A 22,081-nucleotide genomic window follows, 5' to 3' on the forward strand; every position below is an offset into this window, starting at 1 on the left:
CCTGGGTCTGACCTCCAAAGACTGAGCCTCAGCTCCCAGCCCCCACCCACACTGGCAGGTGAGCAGTCGAGCCTCTCAGGCTGTTGAGTGCTAGTCAGCACCGATCCTCTGTGTGGGAATCTCTCTGCTTTGCCCTCTGCACCCCTGTTGCTGTGCTCTCCTCCATGGCTCCAAAGCTTCCCCCCTGCCACCCCCATCTCCACCAGTGAAGGGGCTTCTTAATGTGTGGAAACTTTTCCTCCTTCACAGCTCCCTCGCAGAGGTGCAGGTCCTCTCCCTATTGTTTTGTCTCTGTTTTTTCTTTTTCTTTTGCCGAACCCAGGTACATGGGGAGTTTCTTGCTTTTTGAGAAGTCTTAGGTCTTATGCCGGCATTCAATAAGTGTTGTGTAGGAGTTGTTCCACATGTAGACGTATTTCGGATGTATTTGTGTGGGGGAAGGTGATCTCCACATCTTACTCCTCCGCCATCTTGAAGGTCTCCGAGATAATAGTTTTAAAGGATTATTCTATGCTACTGATGGTGACAAGACTAAAATGGATTGAATAGTTCTTATATAAAGTACATTGTATTTTCAAATTAGTGTATCTAGCAGGAGTGAGAGTCACACAATACACTTATGATTTTTTCTACACCATTAATTATCCTCAAAATTAAGACATTAAAGCATTAATAAAAGCACAAATTTATTATAAAGTAAAATACAAAATTTCTATGAATTTTTAAGATAAAACAACAAACTTCAAAGAAAATCCAAGTTTACTGTATCTGCTTCAGGCTCTATCTTTTTTTTTTTTTTAACATCTTTATTGGGGTATAATTGCTTTACAATGGTGTGTTAGTTTCTGCTTTATAACAAAGTGAATCAGTCATACATAAACATATGTTCCCATATGTCTTCCCTCTTGTGTCTCCCTCCCTCCCACCCTCCCTATCCCACCCCTCCAGGCTGTCACAAAGCACCGAGCCAATATCCCTGTGCCATGCGGCTGCTTCCCACTAGCTATCTACCTTACTACGTTTGTTAGTGTGTATATGCCCATGACTCTCTCTCGCCCTGTCACAGCTCACCCTTACCCCTCCCAATAACCTCAAGTCCGTTCTCTAGGAGGTCTGCGTCTTTATTTCTGCTTTACCCCTAGGTTCTTCATGACATTTTTTTTCTTAAATCCCATATATATGTGTTAGCATACGGTATTTGTCTTTTTCTTTCTGACTTACTTCACTCTGTATGACAGACTCTAGGTCTATCCACCTCATTACAAATAGTTCAATTTCATTTCTTTTTATGGCTGAGTAATATTCCATTGTATATATGTGCCACATCTTCTTTATCCATTCATCCGATGATGGGCACTTAGGTTGTTTCCATCTCTGGGCTATTGTAAATAGAGCTGCAATGAACATTTTGGTACATGACTCTTTTTGAATTATGGTTTTCTCAGGGGATATGCCCAGTACTGGGATTGCTGGGTCATATGGTAATACTATTTGTAGTTTTTTAAGGAACCTCCATACTGTTCTCCATAGTGGCTGAACCAATTCACATTCCCACCAGCAGTGCAAGAGTGTTCCCTTTTCTCCACACCCTCTCCAGCATTTATTGTTTCTAGATTTTTTGATGATGGCCATTCTGACTGGTGTGAGATGATATCTCATTGTAGTTTTGATTTGCATTTCTGTAATGATTAATGGTGTTGAGCACTCTTTCATGTGTTTGTTTGCAGTCTGTATATCATCTTTGGAGAAATGTCTATTTAGGTCTTCTGCCCATTTTTGGATTGGGTTGTTTGTTTTTTTGTTATTGAGCTGCATGAGCTGCTTGTAAATATTGGAGATTAATCCTTTGTCGGTTGCTTCATTTGCAAATATTTTCTCCCATTCTGAGGGTTGTCTTTTGGTCTTGTTTATGGTTTCCTTTGCTGTGCAAAAGCTTTGAAGTTTCATTAGGTCCCATTTGTTTATTTTTGTTTTTATTTCCATTACTCTAGGAGGTGGGTCAGAAAGGATCTTGCTGTGATTTATGTCATAGAGTGTTCTGCCTATGTTTTCCTCTAAGAGTTTCATAGTGTCTGGCCTTACATTTAGGTCTTTCATCCATTTTGAGCTTATTTTTGTGTATGGTGTTAGGGAGTGATCTAATCTCATACTTTTACATGTACCTGTCCAGTTTTCCCAGCACCACTTATTGAAGAGGCTGTCCTTTCTCCACTGTACATTCCTGCCACCTTTAACAAAGATAAGGTGTCCATATGTGCATGTGTTTATCTCTGGGCTTTCTATCCTGTTCCATTGATCTATCTTTCTGTTTTTGTGCCAGTACCATACCATCTTGATAACTGTAGCTTTGTAGTATAGTCTGAAGTCAGGGAGCCTGATTCCTCCAGTTCCTTCTTTTGTTCTCAAGATTGCTTTGGCTATTCAGGGTCTTTTGTGTTTCCATACAAATTGTGAAATTTTTTGTTGTAGTTCTGTGAAAAATGCCAGTGGTAGTTTGATAGGGATTGCATTGAATCTATAGATTGCTTTGGGTAGTAGAGTCATTTTCACAATGTTGATTCTTCCAATCCAAGAACTTGGTATATCTCTGTAACTGTTTGTATCATCTTTAATTTCTTTCATCAGTGTCTTATAATTTTCTGCATACAGGTCTTTTGTCTCCTTAGGTAGGTTTATTCCTAGATATTTTATTCTTTTTGTTGCAATGGTAAATGGGAGTGTTTTCTTGATTTCACTTTCAGATTTTTCATCATTAGTATGTAGGAATGCCAGATATTTCTGTGCATTAATTTTGTATCCTGCCACTTTACCAAATTCATTGATTAGCTCTAGTAGTTTTCTGATAGCACCTTTAGGGTTCTCTATGTATAGGATCATGTCATCTGCAAACAGTGACAGCTTTACTTCTTCTTTTCCGATTTGGATTCCTTTTATTTCCTTTTCTTCTCTGATTGCTGTTGCTAAAACTTCCAAAACTATGTTGAATAAGAGTGGTGAGAGTGGGCAACCTGGTCTTGTTCCTGATCTTCGTGGAAATGCTTTCAGTTTTTCACCATTGAGGATGATGTTTGCTGTGGGCTTGTCATATATGGCCTTTATTATGTTGAGGAAAGTTCCCTCTATGCCTACTTTCTGCAGGGTTTTTATCATAAATGGGTGTTGAATTTTGTCAAAAGCTTTCTCTGCATCTATTGAGATGATCATATGGTTTTTCTCCTTCAGTTTGTTAATATGGTTTATCACATTGATAGATTTGTGTATATTGAAGAATCCTTGCATTCCTGGAATAAACCCCACTTGATCATGGTGTATGATCCTTTTAATGTGCTGTTGGATTCTGTTTGCTAGTATTTTGTTGAGGATTTTTGCATCTATGTTCATCAGTGATATTGGCCTGTAGTTTTCTTTCTTTGTGACATCCTTGTCTGGTTTTGGTATCAAGGTGATGGTGGCCTCGTAGAAGGAGTTTGGGAGTGTTCCTCCCTCTGCTATATTTTGGAAGAGTTTGAGAAGGATAGGTGTTAGCTCTTCTCTAAATGTTTGATAGAATTCGCCTGTGAAGCCATCTGGTCCTGGGCTTTTCTTTGTTGGAAGATTTTTAATCACAGTTTCAATTTCAGTGCTTGTGATTGGTCTGTTCATATTTTCTATTTCTTCCTGATTCAGTCTTGGCAGGTGGTGCATTTCTAAGAATTTGTCCATTTCTTCCAGATTGTCCATTTTATTGGCATAGAGTTGCTTGTAGTAATCTCTCATGATCTCTTTTATTTCTGCAGTGTCAGTTGTTACCTCTCCTTTTTCATTTCTAATTCTATTGATTTGAGTCTTCTCCCTTTTTTTCTTGATGAGTCTGGCTAATGGTTTATCTATTTTGTTTATCTTCTCATAGAACCAGCTTTTAGTTTTATTGATCTTTGCTATTGTTTCCTTCATTTCTTTTTCATTTATTTCTGATCTGATTTCTATGATTTCTTTCCTTCTGCTAGCTTTGGGGTTTTTTTGTTCTTCTTTCTCTAATTGCTTGAGGTGCAAGGTTAGGTTGTTTATTCGAGATGTTTCCTGCTTCTTAAGGTGGGCTTGTATTGCTATAAACTTCCCCCTTAGAACTGCTTTTGCTGCATCCCAAAGGTTTTGGGTCGTTGTGTCTCCATTGTCATTTGTTTCTAGGTATTTTTTGATTTCCTCTTTAATTTCTTCAGTGATCACTTCATTTTCAGTAGTGTATTGTTTAGCCTCCATGTGTTTGTATTTTTTTACAGATCTTTTCCTGTAATTGATATCTAGTCTCATGGCGTTATGGTCAGAAAAGATACTTGATACAATTTCAATTTTCTTAAATTTACCAAGGCTTGATTTGTGACCTAAGATATGATCTATCCTGGAGAATGTTCCATGAGCACTTGAGAAAAATGTGTATTCTGTTGGTTTTGGATGGAGTGTCCTATAAATATCAATTAAGTCCATCTTGTTTAATGTATCATTTAAAGCTTGTGTTTCCTTATTTATTTTCATTTTGGATGATCTGTCCATGGGTGAAAGTGGGGTGTTTAAGTCCCCTACTATGAATGTGTGACTGTCAGTTTCCCCTTTTATGGCTGTTAGTATTTGCCTTATGTATTGAGGTGCTCCTGTGTTGGGTGCATAAATATTTACAATTGTTATATCTGCTTCTTGGATCGATCCCTTGATCATTATGTAGTGTCCTTCTTTGTCTCTTTTAATAGTCCTTATTTTAAAGTCTATTTTGTCTGATATGAGAATTGCTACTCCAGCTTTCTTTTGGTTTCCATTTGCATGGAATATCTTTTTCCATCTCCTTACTTTCAGTCTGTATGTGTCTCTAGGTCTGAAGTGGGTCTCTTGTAGACAGCATATATAAGGGTCTTGTTTTTGTATCTATTCAGCTAATCTGTGTCTTTTGGTGGGAGCATTTAGTCTGTTTACATTTAAGGTAATTATCGATATGTATGTTCCTATTCCCATTTTCTAAATTGTTTTGGGTTCGTTATTATAGGTCTTTTCCTTCTCTTGTGTTTCTTACCTAGAGAAGATCCTTTAGCATTTGTTGTAAAGCTGGTTTGGTGGTGCTGAACTCTCTCAGCTTTTGCTTGTCTGTAAAGGTTATAATTTCTCCATCAAATCTGAATGAGATCCTTGCTGGGTACAGTAGTCTTGGCTGCAGGTTTTCTCCTTCATCACTTTCAGTATGTCCTGCCACTCCCTTCTGGCTTGTAGGATTTCTGCTGAGAGATCAGCTGTTAACCTTATGGGGATTCCCTTATGTGTTATTTGTTGTTTTTCCCTTGCTGCTTTTAATATGCTTTCTTTGTATTTAATTTTTGACAGTTTGATTAATATGTGTCTTGGCATATTTCTCCTTGTATTTATCCTGTATGGGCCTCTCTGTGCTTCCTGGCCTTGATTAACTATTTACTTTCCCATATTAGGGAAGTTTTCAACTATAATCTCTTCAAATATTTTCTCAGTCCCTTTCTTTTTCTCTTCTTCTTCTGGAGCCCCTATAATTCGAATATTGGTGTGTTTAATGTTGTCCCAGAGGTCTCTGAGACTGTCCTCAGTTCTTTTCATTCTTTTTTCTTTATTCTGCTCTGCAGTAGTTATTTCCACTATTTTATCTTCCAGGTCACTTATCCGTTCTTCTGCCTCAGTTATTCTGCTATTGATCCCATCTAGAGTACTTTTAATTTCATTTATTGTGTTGTTCATCGTTGCTTGTTTCATCTTTAGTTCTTCTAGGTCCTTGTTAACTGATTCTTGCATTTTGTCCATTCTGTTGTCCATTCTATCTCCAAGATTTCGGATCAACCTTACTATCATTATTCTGAATTCTTTTTCAGGTAGACTGCCTATTTCCTCCTCATTTGTTACGTCTGGTGCATTTTTATCTTGCTCCTTTATCTGCTGTGTGTTTTTCTGTCTTCTCATTTTGCTTATCTTACTGTGTTTGGGGTCTCCTTTTTGCAGGCTGCAGGTTCGTAGTTCCTCCTGTTTTTGATGTCTGTCTCCAGTGGCTAAGGTTGGTTCAGTGGGTTGTGTAGGCTTCCTGGTGGAGGGGACTAGTCAGGCTCTATCTTTAACTCTCTTGATGGTTGAGTATATCTCCCCTTCTCTTAGGAATATTTTATGGTGAATCAAAAGAAAGCCAAAATAGAAGTGATTAAATTCATCAATCAAAAGACATAAAGTAGGTGAATAGATTTTTTTAAAAAGACCCAATTTTATGCTGTCTATGAGAGACTCAACTTCGAATTAAGACGTACATAGGTTGAAAATGAGGAATGGATAGAAAGATACTCCATGAAAATGGTAACCAAAAGAGAGAAGGCAAGGGCAGCTATACCTAGACAAAATAAACTTTAAGTCAAAAATGTCATAACAGGGCTTCCCTGGTGGCGCAGTGGTTGAGAGTCTGCCTGCCGATTCAGGGGACATGGGTTTGTGCCCCAGTCCAGGAAGATCCCACATGCCACAGAGCGGCTAGGCCCGTGAGCCATGGCTGCTGAGCCTGCCCATCTGGAGCCTGTGCTCCGCAACGGGAGAGGCCACAACAGTGAGAGGCCTGCATACCACAAAAAAAAAGTCACAACAGACAAAGGTCATTACATAATAAAAGGGTCAATTTATGTGATACATATCATTTTATATAATTATATATATATATATATATTTTAGCTTGTCATTTGCAACATTGATGAACCTGAAGAATGTTATACTAGGTGAAATAAGCCAGACACAGAAAGAGAAAAACTACATCATCTCACTTATATGTAGAATTTTTAATGCTGAATACATAGAAGCAGAGTTTTAGAACAGTGGTTAACAGAGGTGGAGAGGTAAAGGGAATGGGGAGATATTATTGGTCACAGGGTACAAAGTTGCATTACATAGGATGAATATGTGTAGAGATCTCATATATTGTATGATGACTGTAATAAATACTTCACTGAATGCTGGAAATTTGCTAAAAGGGTAAATTTCAAGTACACTGATCACACCCCAAAAAATATGGTAACTATGTGACATCATGATATGTTATCATGCTTGACTGTAGTAATTATTTCACTGTGTATATGTGTATCAAATCATCATGTTGTACACCTTAAATACAATTTTTATTAAAAAGAACAAAAATTTTAAAGGGTCAATACAACAGGATGACATAATAATTATAAATATGTATAGAGCAAGCATCAAAGAACCTAAGCTTTTTTTTTTTTTTTTTGTGGTACGCGGGCCTCTCACCGTTGTGGCCTCTCCCGTTGTGGAGCACAGGCTCTGGACACACAGGCCCAGCGGCCATGGCTCACGGGCCCAGTCACTCCACGGCATGTGGGATCTTCCCAGACCGGGGCACGAACCCGTGTCCCCTGCATCGGCAGGCAGACTCTCAACCACTGTGCCACCAGGGAAGCCCCCTAAGCATATTTTTTTAATTGACATATCTGAAGGGAGAAATAGACATCAATACAATAGTATTAGAAGGCTTCACTACCCACTTTCAATAATGAATAGATCACCCAGGCCGAAAATAAATAAGGAAACAGCAAATTTGAGTAATGCTCTAGACCAGATGGAACCTAATTGACATATACAGAACATTCCATTCAATAGCAACAGAATATATATTCTTTTCAAGCATACATGGAACATTCTCTAGGATAGATCACATGCTGAGTCACAAAACAAGTCTCATTAAATGTAAGAAGATTGACATCATTCTGAGTATCTTTTCTGAACACAATGGAAAAAAAATCAATAACAAAAATAAATCACAAAACTCACAAACAAATGGAAATGAACACACTCTTGAGTGATCATTGGGTCAAAGAAATCAAAAAGGAAATTAGAAAATATCATGAGAAAAATGAAAACACAATATACCAAAAGTTATGGTATACTGTATTCTACTGTACTATTTTTTTGGGGTGTGATCAGTACTAAGAGGGAAAATTATAATGATAAGACAACATTTTTAAAAAGAAGAAAAATCTCAAATGACCTAGGTTTATACCTCAAGGAAATAGGAAAAGAACAACAAGCTAAGCACAAGTTAATGGAAGGAAGGAAATAATAATTAAAATTAAATAAAAATTAGAGCAGAAATAAATGGAATAGAGACTAGGAATACAATAGAAAGAAACTGGCAAAGCTAAGAGTTGGGTTTTTTTAAATATAAATAAAATCAACAAACCTTTAGCTAGACTAAGCATTAAAATGACTCAAGTAAATAAAATCAGAAATGAAAGAGCAGACATTACAACTGAAGTCACAGAAATAAAAAATATTATAAGGTGCTATTACAAACAATTGGACTCCAACAAATTGGAAAACTTAGAATAAATGAATAAACTCCTAGAAAGTTACAACCTACCAAGAATGAATCAGGAAGACACAGAAAGCCTGTACAGAACCATAACAAATAAGGCGATTGAATCACACACACACACACACACACACACAGAAAGGGACACAGGGAAATGGGGCTAATGGATATGTTTATTACCTTGATTGTTTTGATGGTAAAATGAGTATATACATATGTTGAAACACAGCAAATTGCTTATATTAATTATGTGCAGTTTTTTGTATACCAATTATACCTCAATAAAGCTGCGGGCAAAAAGACATAGTAACAACAACTGAGACTTTCTCAAGAGGTAACAAGAAGTGTTGAAAGAGAAATAAGAAGTAAATGCCCCCAGGTGGAAGACTCACTTCTCTCCCCACTCGCACAGTGGAGCAGTGCCTTGCCCCAGAGGCCATCGAAGAGGCTGAAGGCTTACTTGCATCAAAGTGGGCTTCTGGAGCTGAACCTGGGGCCCCAATCTGACTCTGCCAAGATGGTGGAGAAGTCGGAGGACATGGAGTTCATCTCTCCTCACAAATACATCAAGAATACATCTAAAAAGGGAACAGTTCTCACGGAGCACCACATGAACACTGGCAGAGGACCTCAGACACCTAAAAGGACAAGAAAGATCCCCATGTAACTGGGTAGGATGAAATAAGAGAAAAGGAAGAGGAGAGGAAGTGGAAAGGGACCTGCAGCCCTGGGCAGGGAGCTGAAGGAGAGGAGAGGTTCCTGCATCCAGGGAAGCCCCCTCACTGGTGGGGAGATCAGTTGGAACAGATGGGAAGCTTCAGGGACTACCGGAGGAAAGTGCAGCAACCAGTCTGTGACAAACAAGACACAGTGAGACCTACACAGATAGTCTGTGCCACAGCCCTGCATGCCCCAGGCTGAGACGTGCATCCACCAGTGCAGAAGGGGGCTGGGTACTGGAACTTGGAATTTGGAGAGCAAACCTGGGGAGAAGAATGGTGTTGGCCGCAACGAGACAGCCTGAGGGGATGGGAGTGAGGAAATCCACAACTGGGAATGCTTGTAGAAGAAACCCAGACTGCAATATAAGTGAAGTGCCATTGTTGAATGACACAAAATGGGTGGGGCTACCATTGCATCCTCTCTCCCCACATGCCGGCCCCTGCCTCTCCAGGCACTAGGAAGGGCTCCTGCCAGAGTTGACTCTCTTGCACTGTTGGCCACCATACCCTAGCATACCCACCCCAGCATACTCTGTTCCCACCAGGGCCAGCTCTCTCATACCTGAGGCCACCAGCTGGCTCTCTCACTCCCATGGCTGCTGGCTCCCCTGCATGACCCATTCCCATATGGGCTCCCACAACCCCATCTGCTGCCTCCTCTGCGCCCTCTCTTCACTGGGTGGACTCATGTGCTCTGGAAAGCCTCAGGAGCAGACGCCTGTGAGTGGCCCACACAGATAGGTGGCACTGAAACCATGGCTAAGCCCCAGAGGCCATGCAATTAAGGAAGAAAAGCTGAAATCTCTCCTGGCAGCTGTGCAAACTGTGAATTGACACCCCCGCAACTGGCTTTGTAAACTCAGTGCCTACAGAACATCTGAATGGACAACAAGTGCTCCCACAGAAAAGACGGGTCTAGCTTTAGCAGCTGTAGACTTTGTGGGAACATACATGCCAGGGTTGTACCAGGCTAGAGTCTGAGCTGACCACAGGGTGTCCAGACCCATGATTACTGCAATCCTGGGACCTGACTTCAGTGGACCTACACTGATGGCCTGGTGAAAACATATGAAAGACACCAGGGCCAATTGTAGGCATACCCACAGTTAAGGAAAGGCCAAGAGCAGTGCCAACAACAGTGTAATCTGAGAACTTGCACAAAGGGTGAAAAGTGACATGACAGAGCACACCCACAGGTGAACAACTCCAGAGGAATATTCAGTGGCTTTCCTCCCAGTGGGAGTGATGCAATCCTGCCTACCTCACACTGCAGATCAGAAACACAGCTAAGAAACAGATCTTGGGGCCTCTACTCCAACAAATGTGGAGCAAACCCCACCTCTAACACGGCAGTGACAACCACAGAGCAAAAGGGAGGCCCTGCTCAATATCCAGTGCAGGCTCTGGTCACCACAATATCAGTCACATCTCCTATCAAGGGGATAATGGCCAGCATACACTGAGGGAAAAGGTGGCAGTCATCTATACTAAAAACCATGCTTGCACCAAAAAATATTTAACCTGCACAGGCTACACAGGGATGTTCTCACATAAAAATAACCCTCCCAAGACAGTCTGAGGGTCTTGAATCAAGAGGAAGAACCCCCAGAGCATTCAGACTTGAAAGCCAGTGGGGCTTGAGTGCAAGAGCTCTACAGGGCTGGGGGAAACAGAGACTCCAATCTTGAGGGTGTACAAAGGTCTCACATGCACTGGGACCCAGCACAAAGTACCTCCATAGGAAACTGGGCTACCCCTACTTAGGGGTCTTGGAGGGTATCCTGGGGTGCAAAGTGTTGACTATAGTTCACTATGAGGGCAAGGACACTGGTAGCAGAAGCCCCAGGGAATATTGATCAGAGTGAGCTCTCCAGGACGCCAAAATTTCAGCACCAAGACACAACCCCTCCCAACAACCTGCAAGCTCCAGTGCTGGAAAGCGTCAGGCCAAACAACCAACAAAATAGGAAGCCAGCCTCATCCAACAGAAGACAGGCTACCTAAAGTTGTACTGAGCTCACAGCCACCTCAAAACACACCCTTTGACATGGCCCCAGCTCCACCCACCAGAGGGCAGACACCAGTCCATCCCACCAAGAAGCCTGCAAAAGTCCCTGGACCAACCTCACCCACCAAGGGGCAGACACCAGAAGCAAGAGGAACTATTATCCTGCAGCCTGTGGAAAGGAGACCACAAACGCAGTAAGTTAGAGGAAATGAGATGACAGAGAAATTGGTACAAATGAAGGAAAAAGGTAGAAACCCACAGGAACAACTAAATGAAGAGGAGATAGGCAATCTACCTGAAAAAGAATTAATAGTAATGATAGTAAAGATAATGCAAGATCTCAGAAAAAGAATGGAGTCACATATCGAGATAATGCAAGAAATGTTTAAGAAGGAGTGTGATTTAAAGGACAAACAGAGATGAACAATACAGTAACTGAAATACACTAGGAAGAATCAGTATAAGAATAAATGTAGGAGAACAATGAATAAGTGAGCTGGAAGACAAAGTGATGGAAATCACTGCCACAGAACGGAATAAAGAAAAAAGAATGTATAAACAACAAGGTCCTAATGTATAGCACAGGGAACTATATTCAATATCCTGTGATAAACCATAATAGAAAAGAATATAAAAAAAGAATGTATATATGTGTATAACTGAGTCACTTTGCTGTACAGCAGAGATTGGCACAACATTGTAAATCAAATACACTTCAATCTAAAAAAAATTTGTTTTAAGAAAAAAAGAATGAAATGAGGACAGTGTCAGACACTTCTGGGACAATATTAAACATGCCAACATTCACATTATAGGGGTTCCAGAAGGAGAGAAGAAAGAGAAAGGGCCCGAGAATATATTTGAAGATAATATGACCGAAAAATTCCCTAACATGAGAAACACTTACTCAAGTCCAGGAAGCATAGAGAGTCCCAGAGAGGATGAACCCAAGGAAGAACATGCTGAGACACATATTAATCAAACTAACAAAAATTAAAGGCAAAGAAAAAATATTAAAAACAACAAGGGAAAAGCAACAAATAACATACAAGGGAATCCCCATGAGGTTATCAACAGGTTTTTCAGCAGAAATTCTGCAGGCCAGAAAGGAGTGGCACAATATACTTCAAGTGATGAAAAGGAAAAACCTACAACCAAGAATGTTCTACCCAAAAAGTCTCTCATTTAGATTTTTAAAACATATTTATTGGAGTATAATTTCTTTACAATGGTGTGTTAGTTTCTGCTTTATAACAAAGTGAATCAGTTATACATATACATATGTTCCCATATCTCTTCCCTCTTGCATCTCCCTCCCTCCCGCCCTCCCTATCCCACCCCTCCAGGTGGCCACAAACCACCGAGCTGATTTGATGGAGAAATCAAAAGCTTTACAGACAAGCAGAAGCTAAGAGAATTCAGAACCACCAAACCAGCTTTACAACAAATGCTAAATGAACTTCTCTAGGTGGGAAAGACACCAGCATCTTAAAACAAGCTTGTACCTATACAGATTGCTATATCCAAACTTCATGGGAACAGTAAACTAAAAAACTACAAAAGATACACACACAAAAAAGAGAAAGCATCCCAAACACAACACTAAAGATGGTCATAAAACCACAAGAGAAGAGAACAAAAGAGGAAGATAAGAAAAAAGACCTACGAAAACAAATCTGAAACAAGTAAGAAAATGGCAATAGGAACATACATATCAATAAATACCTTAAATGTAAATGGATTAAATGCTCTAACCAAAAGACATAGATTGGATGAATAGATATACAAACAAGACCCATATTATGCTGTCTACAAGAGACCCACTTCAGACCTAGGGACACATAAAGACTGAAAGTGAGAGGATGGAAAAAGATTTTCCATGAAAATAGAAATCAAAGCTGGAGTAGCAATACTCATATCAGACAAAATAAACTCTAAAATACTGTTACAAGAGACAAGGAAGGACACTACATAATGATCAAGGGATCAATCCAAGAAGAAGATAGAGCAATTGTAAATATATATATGCACCCAACATAGGAGCACCTCAATATATAGGGCAAATGCTAACATCCATAAAAGGGGAAATCAACAGTAACGCAATAATAGTGGGGGACTTTAACACCCCACTTACACCAATGGACAGATTATCCAGACAGGAAATTAATAAGGAAACCCAAGCCTTAAATGACACATTAGACCAGATAGACTTAATTGATATCTAAAGCATCCTAAAGCAGCAGAATATACATCCTAAAGCAGCAGAATATACATTCTTCTCAAGTGCACATGGAACATTCTCCAAGAAATATCACATCTTGGGCCACAAATCAAGCCTTGGTAAATTTAAAAATTCAGAATCATAAAGCATTTTTCTGACCACAACACTATGAGAGTAGAAATCACCTACAGGGAAAAAAGGTAAAAAAAACACAAACACATGGAGGCTAAACAATATGTTACTAAACAACCAATGGATTACTAAAGAAATCAAAGAGAAAATCAAAAAATACCTAGGGAAAATTGACAATGAAAACATGACGATACAAAATGTATGGGACTTGGAAAAAGCAGTTCTTGGAAGTTTATAGCAATACAATCTTACCTCAGGAAACAAGAAAAATCTCAAATTAACAACCTATCCTTACACATAAAGCAACAAGAGAAAGAAGAACAAACAAAACCTAAAGTTAGTAGAAGAAAAGAAATTATAAAGAACAGAAATAAATAGAGATGGAGAAAACAATACAAAGATAAATGAAACTAAAAGCTGGTTCTTTGAGAAGATAAACAAAATTGATAAAACTTTAGCCAGATGCATCAAGAAAAAGGGAGAGGACTCAAATCAATAAAATTAGAAATGAAAAAGGAGAAGTTGCAATGGACACCACAGAAATACAAAGGATCATAAGAAACTACTACAAGCAGCTCTATGACAATAAAATGGTCAACCTAGGAGAAATGGACGAATTCTTAGAAATGCACAACCTACCAAGACTGAATCAGGAAGAAATAGAAAATATAAACACACAAATCACAAATATGGAAATTGAAATTGTGCTTTAAAAACTTCCAATAAGCAAAAGTCTAGGACCAGATGGCTTCACAGGTGAATTCTGTCACACATTTAGAAAAGAGTTAACACCTATCCTTCTGAAACAATTCTCAAAAATTGCAGAGGAAGGAACACTCACAAGCTCATTATACACGGCCACCATCAACCTGACACAAAACCAAAGGTATCAAAAAAAGAATATTACAGGCTCAAATATCACTGATGAACATAGACACAGAAATCCTCAACAAAATACTAGCAAGCCAAATCAAACAACACATTAAAGGAGTCATGCACTATGATCAGGTGGAATTTATCCAGAGATGCAAAGATTCTTCAATAAACACAAATAATGTGATACACCACATTAACAAACTGAAGAATAAAATTCATATGATCATCTCAGGAGATGCAGAAAAAGCTTTCAACAAAATTTAACACCCATTTATGATGAAAACACTCTAGAAAGTGGGCATAGAGGGAACCTAACTCAAGATAATTAAGTCCATATATGACAAACCCACAGCAAACATTATTCTCAATGGTAAAAAACTGAAAGCATTTCCTCTAAGATAAGGAACAAGATAAGGATGTCCATCTTGCCACTTTTATTCAACCTAGTTTAGGAGGCCCTAGCCAAGGCAACCAGAAAAGAAAAAGAAATACAAGAAATCCAAATTGGAAAAGAAGAAATAAAACCATCACTGTTTTCAGATGACATGATACTATACATAGAAAATCCTAAAGATGCTACCAGAACATTACTAGAGCTTATCAATGAGTGTGGTAAAGTTACAGGATACAAAATTAATACACAGAAATCTCTTGCATTCCTATACACTAACAATGAATTATTAGAAAGAGAAATTAAGGAAACAATCCCATTTATCATCCCATCAAAAAGAATAAAATACCTGGGAATAAACCTAAGGAGGAAAAAGACCTGTACTCAGAAAACTATAAGATACTGATGAAAGAAATCAAAGATCACACAAACAGATGGAGAGATATACCATGTTCTTGGATTGGAAGAATCAATATTGTCAACATAACTATACTACCCAAGGCAGTCTACAGATTCATTGCAATCCCTACCAAATTACCAATAGCATTTTTCACAGAATTAGACAAAAAAATTTACAATTTGTATGGAGACACAAAAGACCCTAAATTGCCAAAGCAATCTTGAGAAAGAAAAACGGAGCTGGAAGAATCAGGCTCCCTGACTTCAGACTATACTACAAAGCTACATTAATCAAAACAGTGTGGTTCTGCCACAAAACAGAAATATAGATCAATGGAACAGGATAGAAAGTCCAGAGATAAACCCACATACCTATGGTCACCTAATCTGTGACAAAGGAGGCAAGAATATACAATGGAGAAAGACAGTCTCTTCAGTAAGTGGTGCTGGAAAAACTGGACAGCTACATGTAAACCAATGAAATTAGAATATTCTCTAACACCATACAGAAAAAGAAACTCAAGATGGATTAAAGACCTAAATGTAAGACCAGATACTATAATTCTTAGAGGAAAACATATGTAGAACACACTTTGAAATAAATCGCAGCAAGATCTTTTTGACCCACCTCCTAGAGTAATGAAAAGAAAAACAAAAATAAACAAATGGGACCTAATTAAACTTAAAAGCTTTTACACAGCAATGGAAACCATAACCAAAATGAAAAGACAACTCACAGATAGGGAGAAAATATCTTATGGAAAAACCCGAATGAACTTTTTGGCCAGTACAACATTTGCAAATGAAGTGACTGACCAGGGATTAATCACCAAAATATATAAATAGCTCATGCAGCTCAATATCAAAAAACAAACAACCCAATCAAAAAATGGGCACAAGATCTAATAAGACATTTCTGTAAAGAAGACATACAGATGGCCAAAAGGCACATGAAAAAATGCTCAACATCACTAATTACTAGAGAAATGCAAATCAGACTACAATGAGGTATCACCTGACACCATTCAGAATGGCCGTCATCCAAAAAAATCTACAAACAATAAATTCTGGAGAAGGTGTGGAGAAATGGGAACCCTCCTACATTGTTGATGAGAATGTAAATTTGTACAGCCACTATGGAGAACACTATAGAGATTCCTTAAAAAACTAAAAATAGAGTTACCATATGATCCAGCAATCCCACTCCTGGGCATATATCCCAAGAAAACCATAATTCAAAAAGATACATGCAACCCAATGATTATTGCAGCACTATTTACAATAACCAGGACATGGAAGCAACCTAAATGTCCATTGATGGAAGAATGGAGAAAGAAGATGTGGAACATATATACAATGGAATATTACTCAGCCGTAAAAAAGAATGAAATAATATTATTGGCAGCAACATGGATGGACCTAGAGATTGTCATTCTGAGTGAAGTAAGTCAAGCAGAGAAAAACAAATATATGATATTTCTTATATGTTGCATCTAAAAAAAATAGTACAAATGGACTTATTTACAAAGCAGAAATAGAGTCACAGACGTAGAAAATAAACTTACAGTTACCAAGGGGGAAAGGTGAGGGAGAGAAAAAATTGTGAGATTGGGGTTGACACATACACACTACTATATATAAAATATATAACTAATAAGAAGCTACTGTAGGGACTTCCCTGGTGGCACAGTGGTTAAGAATCCACCTGCCAGTGCAGGGGACACGGGTTCGAGCCCTGGTCCGGGAAGATCCCACATGCCATGGAACAGCTAAGCCCATGCACCACAGCTACTGAGCCTGCGCTCTAGAGCCTGCAAGCCACAGCTACTGAGCCTGAGTGCCACAACTACTGAAGCCCACACGCCTAGAGCCCATGCTCTGCAACAAGAGAAGCCACCCAATGAGAAGGCTGCACACCGCAATGAAGAGTAGCCCCTGCTCACCGCAACTAGAGAAAAGCCCAAGCACAGAAACAAAGACCCAAGGCAGCCAAAAATAAAAATTAATTAATTAATTTAAAAAAAAGAGAATCTACTGTATAGCACAGGGAACTCAACACAATAGTGTGTAATGGCCTACATGGGAAAAGAATCTAAAAAAGAATGGAGATATATATATATATATATATATATGTATAATTGATTCACTTTGCTGTACAGCAGAAACTAACACAGCATTGTAATTCAAATCTACTCCTATAAAAATTAATTTTAAAAAAGTAAACATCCCCCCCAGAAAAAGGATCAGTTAAGCCACTTGAAGTGATATTCATAAGATTGCATAATGCTCAACTTTCCATCTTCTCACCACTTTCAACACATCATTTGGTATGAAAAGCATAAAAGCCATAGAGTTGTACTCATAGAAGTTTTTCTCACTATTTATAACCTCCTGTTAATCACATGAAATATAATCCATATGTTTTTGAAGCATAGTCAGTAAAAAATGCTTTTTAAAAATAATGGGTATTTAAAAATTAAAAAATGAATTCCTGAGGGAGATTATCTTACATCTTTTCTTAAGAAAAAATATTTAAGCATAAAATAGGAGAGTAGGTTCATACCTGCTTTGGATTTTTTCATTGCTGTGTTACCATCAAATTAATACAAATTCCTTAGTGTCCAAGATCAATTGTTCAACATTGTGAGAGCATTTTTGACTATATGTTGTAGAACAAGTTCAATGCTATTTTTAACTGACTCCTCAGTGTATGAACATATCACTTGCTGTATTATCTTCATCAATCTGTAAAATTACCAATCATTTTATTAACAGCATGAGCAATTATTAGTTTCTCTTGTCTATGGCAAAGTTGTAAATATTTTCTTGTTCATATAGTTATAAATTCTGCTTTACAAGAAATAAGTTTTTCCCTGTCATATTATGCTATTGGTTTTTCCCCAAACTGTTAAAAATTTATTATTTAGAGTCCATCAGGTACTGAAAAATTTTCATTGGTAATCAAAAGAAGTTTCTTGAAATCAATTTTTCTGTGATTTACTTGATGATTTTTTATGAAAGTAGACCAAAGTCTTCTTGTTAACTATTTATCTCCTACAAGCACCACAGTGCTTGCTCATTACTAGATATGACCGGCATACTAGTTATGTACTAAAAATCATAAAACTCATTCTATTGAGAATATAATCTAGATACCCATAATGGTAGAACACAATGGAAAAAAAGAGATAAAATATAGTCATAAAATTCTCCTCTAAATGTCTGAGTATTATTTGGTGAGAATTCAGTACTAGAATATGTTCTTATTACATACCTAATTTTTGTCTTTGTTTGCTATAATTCTCCTTCCCATCTTTCACCAATTTAACACGTATTAAGAATTGGAACTATAGCTATGTCAAAAAATGTTTCTTCTGTTGCATTTTTTTTTATTAAGGTGAAATTCACATGACAAAAACCAACCATTTTTAAGTTTACAGTTCAGTGACATTCAGCATATTCACAATGTTGGGCAATCATCACTGCTATATAGTTCCAAAACAAAAATCATAATCACTTATATAATCTACCATATATAAAATCTACCAGTTATATAACTGTATAAATATTTACTACCATACATGAAATTTCTTTATTAACAATACAGAGTTGCATTATCTTGATTTTAAAGATGAGAAAATAAAGTTCAGATAGCTTATGTAATGTTATACTGAAGATCATACACATAATATGTTGCTTAGCCATTATGTCTATTTCCAAAAGCTGTAGCCATTCCTCTGTGCTAACATACCATCCAGCTCACCTTTTATTAGTGAATGAATTTCTAAGACAGCCAGGCATTTCTTTGTGCCAGCATGCAGTAATGTTGCTGTTATTCTAGTGTGCTATTTCAGAAAAAAATGCATATTTGAGAGTTTTCATATATAGGCTCTTAAGATATGTTTAAATATTTTCTTGAGATTAAAATGTTTGTTGGCTATTCCAAGTTATATTTAGCAACTATCATGTCGAGAGGAAGTGTTTCACTTTGTGGCATTCTTTACCTTTTCTTTGCCTTTCAGATATGCTTCTTCTGTAAAGGATGGCTCCCAGTATTTTGTGCTACTGATTGTGACAGACGGCGTTATCTCAGATATGGCTCAAACTAAGGAGTCCATAGTTAATGTAAGTAGGAGTCATTCAGTCTTGGGCTGGCTAACTGAATGCATGGTGCTACTTAGGTTGACTAACTAGAGTCTAGTTAGTTGACTTAAGAGTGAAACAAAATGCCCATGCCTTTGCAGCCAATTGCATTATACAGAAAACTCACACACATTTGTAGCATTCATCCATAAGGACCAAACTAAGAGGTGTGAATAATTGGGTTGTAACAAAATTATTTCCAAAAAATTAAAATAAAATAAATAATAGCATCACCTTCATGTGCATGACTGTGTTTATCTTGATTAGTTTGATGTGCTTGTATATAGTTTGTACAATTTGTACAGAATATTTCTTTAACATTTACATTTACAGTAATAGTTACAGGAGAACTGTGCTAATTTCTATATTTATAGAACTGGATAAGGACTAGCATTGATTCAAAATCCATTTTTCTCATTATTCCTAATTATGTGTTATATTTATGATCCATTTTCTTCTTTATTAGACTATAATTTATTACATCTATATTTACTAGACTGCAACCTCTAAAATTATATCTGTTTTTACTTACCTTTCTATACTCAGGTTTAGCAATGTTTGACACAAAATAGACATTTGTAAAAATGGGCTGTGTGAAAGAATTGTTTATCATACTTCATAATTATTAATAGCATAGGGAAAATATAATTAGCTTTTTGTGTGATAAAAAAATAGTTACATGTGGGAAAAAAATCAAATGTTTATAGACATACACTTAGGAAAACCAAACACAAAAAGGAAGAGAGGTAGAATCTTGCACATTTACTTGTTTGTTTATTTGGTTTTGACTAGACACACTGGGTTGGATTTGTCCTGATTTCCTTTATGTTCTGATCAGTGGCCTTAGCATGCTCTTTAAAATATGGACTTAGTAATTTAGGTTTAAACTAACAGGACATGCACTGAGGAACAGTTATTCATAATTTAGTGACCTTCACAGCTGAAGATGTTGTTGCTTTCCTGTTCCACCTACCTGTTGGTGGATCTTATATTCTTACCATAAAATTATTTTATCATACTAATAATAACTTTCTATAATTATCATTTGTATGCATTCATTTACTATGAAAATTGCTTTTCCTAACCATAGCTATAAATGAAATAGAGTACTACTTTTTCACAAATATGGTACCTTTTTTTCCCTTTTAACAACTGAAACATTTTTGAGTGGAGAGAGAACATGGAAAAAGAGACCAAAGGTACCCAGAATCAGCTTAGGAATATTTTGTCTGAGAATAGCAAGTGAAAGTAGATGCTCAGACTGGTCATTCCTGAAGAATATCCCACTGAATTAGCGTATGTACAGAGTTCAGAAAGGATAAGAGTGGAATCAAGTATATTATTCTGTGTTAATTTAAATATGTTCAAAATTATTTTAATGAACATCTGTGAAAAATATCAAAGCTCAGGATATTTTTTTCTTCTTAATTCTTAGTTGTTTTCTCAATTCAGTTTCTTAATTGTGAACTGTGTGTTCTCTTTGAAGGCTTCAAAACTTCCAATGTCAATAATTATAGTAGGTGTTGGGCCAGCAGAATTTGATGGTGAGTAATAAAATTTCAATAGTATTCCTTAGGAGTTTATTTAATCTGACTCATTATGCACCTAGGTTTCTATCACTCTTTTTTTGCATATAAGGATGTGAGTGTGCATATGGATTTGTATACAGTGTCCATGTACATATAGACATAAATATAGATATTACATGATGGAGTCCAATAAAGGTGAGTAAATTAAAAGGATGTCTTCTGAGTAGGACATTATCTCTGTAGTATAGGATAATTCAACATGTAGCTTTCTGTTTTATTAGAGATGGTGTGTACCTCAAAATATTTCTTAAGACCAAGTGATAAATTGAATTTTTGTTCCCAAGGCAAAATACACTCTGGATTCCCTAAAAACTTTTAAGGATGAGCACTAAATTAATAAACCACTAGGTTGTAAAATAGAAATATTAACACAAGCATAATAATGGATTTTCAGACCTTGGCTAGTTGATAGACATTATCTTTATAAATATTTAAGTTCTGTCATATGAAAGAGCAAAGTAAAATGAAAATGGAATTGACCATCTGAAATTTAATGAGACTTTATACAATTATGCTAAATTCACTTACTGGGTACTTTTCTGTTTGGGCTCAAGCCATCTTCAAATGCCAGTTAGTGTGACGGGTGTTTGTGTGACTACTGATCTGGGTAAACTTCTCTAAGGATAGCCTATTCCTTGTCACCTGATGAATTCCTTTAAGAGAACTCTATGCTAGACATCAACTGCATAACCACAGAACATTCACCTTGCTCAGGTGTTTTTACATTAATGATGACAGTATTTAGCTTGGAACTTTAGAAATGAGAATAATTTTAGAATATTTGGAACAACTTTTGGTATGCTACAGGTTAATTTAGGCACATAGGTGGTTAATTTTTGTATGATCATCACTAGGATGATTCTTGTTTAACCACCAGTGCCTCCTCCATAAGGATAGTATAGATCTCTCAGTCTCAGGTAAAACAACACAAGCAGTTATATTGCTGATCCTGAAAATTCTTTCCTTTGATTCCATGCTTGGCTGGTCACACTTTATATCATTATAATCTTCCAGTTTCTGAAGCAGAAGTCATTTTAGCTCCTGCTAATATTTTCTGTGTCTCTGAATATTTACATCTGTTTACATTGTCCATCAGGCATGAATCTGAGATACCACTATGGAGTCAGGAAAGCTAAGACACATCTTTCTTGTTAACACTTTGTGTACTTGGTCATCTGCATTGAGCAGTGATAGACTGTGGTTCACAAACTTCACTGATTGCTAGGTTAAAATAACTCATGATTTCTTCTTCAGTT

General features: G+C 37.2%; 1 protein-coding gene across 3 annotated transcripts in view; it reads left to right on the forward strand.

Moving 5' to 3' along the window:
- CPNE8 (copine 8) overlaps positions 1–22,081 on the forward strand; it is a 329,571-nt gene that overhangs the window by 295,655 nt on the left and 11,835 nt on the right. For all 3 annotated transcript variants that reach the window (XM_060166571.1, XM_060166572.1, XM_060166573.1), the window contains 2 exons: positions 19,116–19,218; positions 20,723–20,780. In XM_060166571.1, the coding sequence (XP_060022554.1) occupies positions 19,116–19,218; positions 20,723–20,780 (161 nt within the window). The remainder of the gene's footprint in view (positions 1–19,115; positions 19,219–20,722; positions 20,781–22,081) is intronic.

The sequence above is a fragment of the Lagenorhynchus albirostris genome, chromosome 11, assembly GCF_949774975.1.
Source record: "Lagenorhynchus albirostris chromosome 11, mLagAlb1.1, whole genome shotgun sequence".
Taxonomy (NCBI): domain Eukaryota; kingdom Metazoa; phylum Chordata; class Mammalia; order Artiodactyla; family Delphinidae; genus Lagenorhynchus; species Lagenorhynchus albirostris.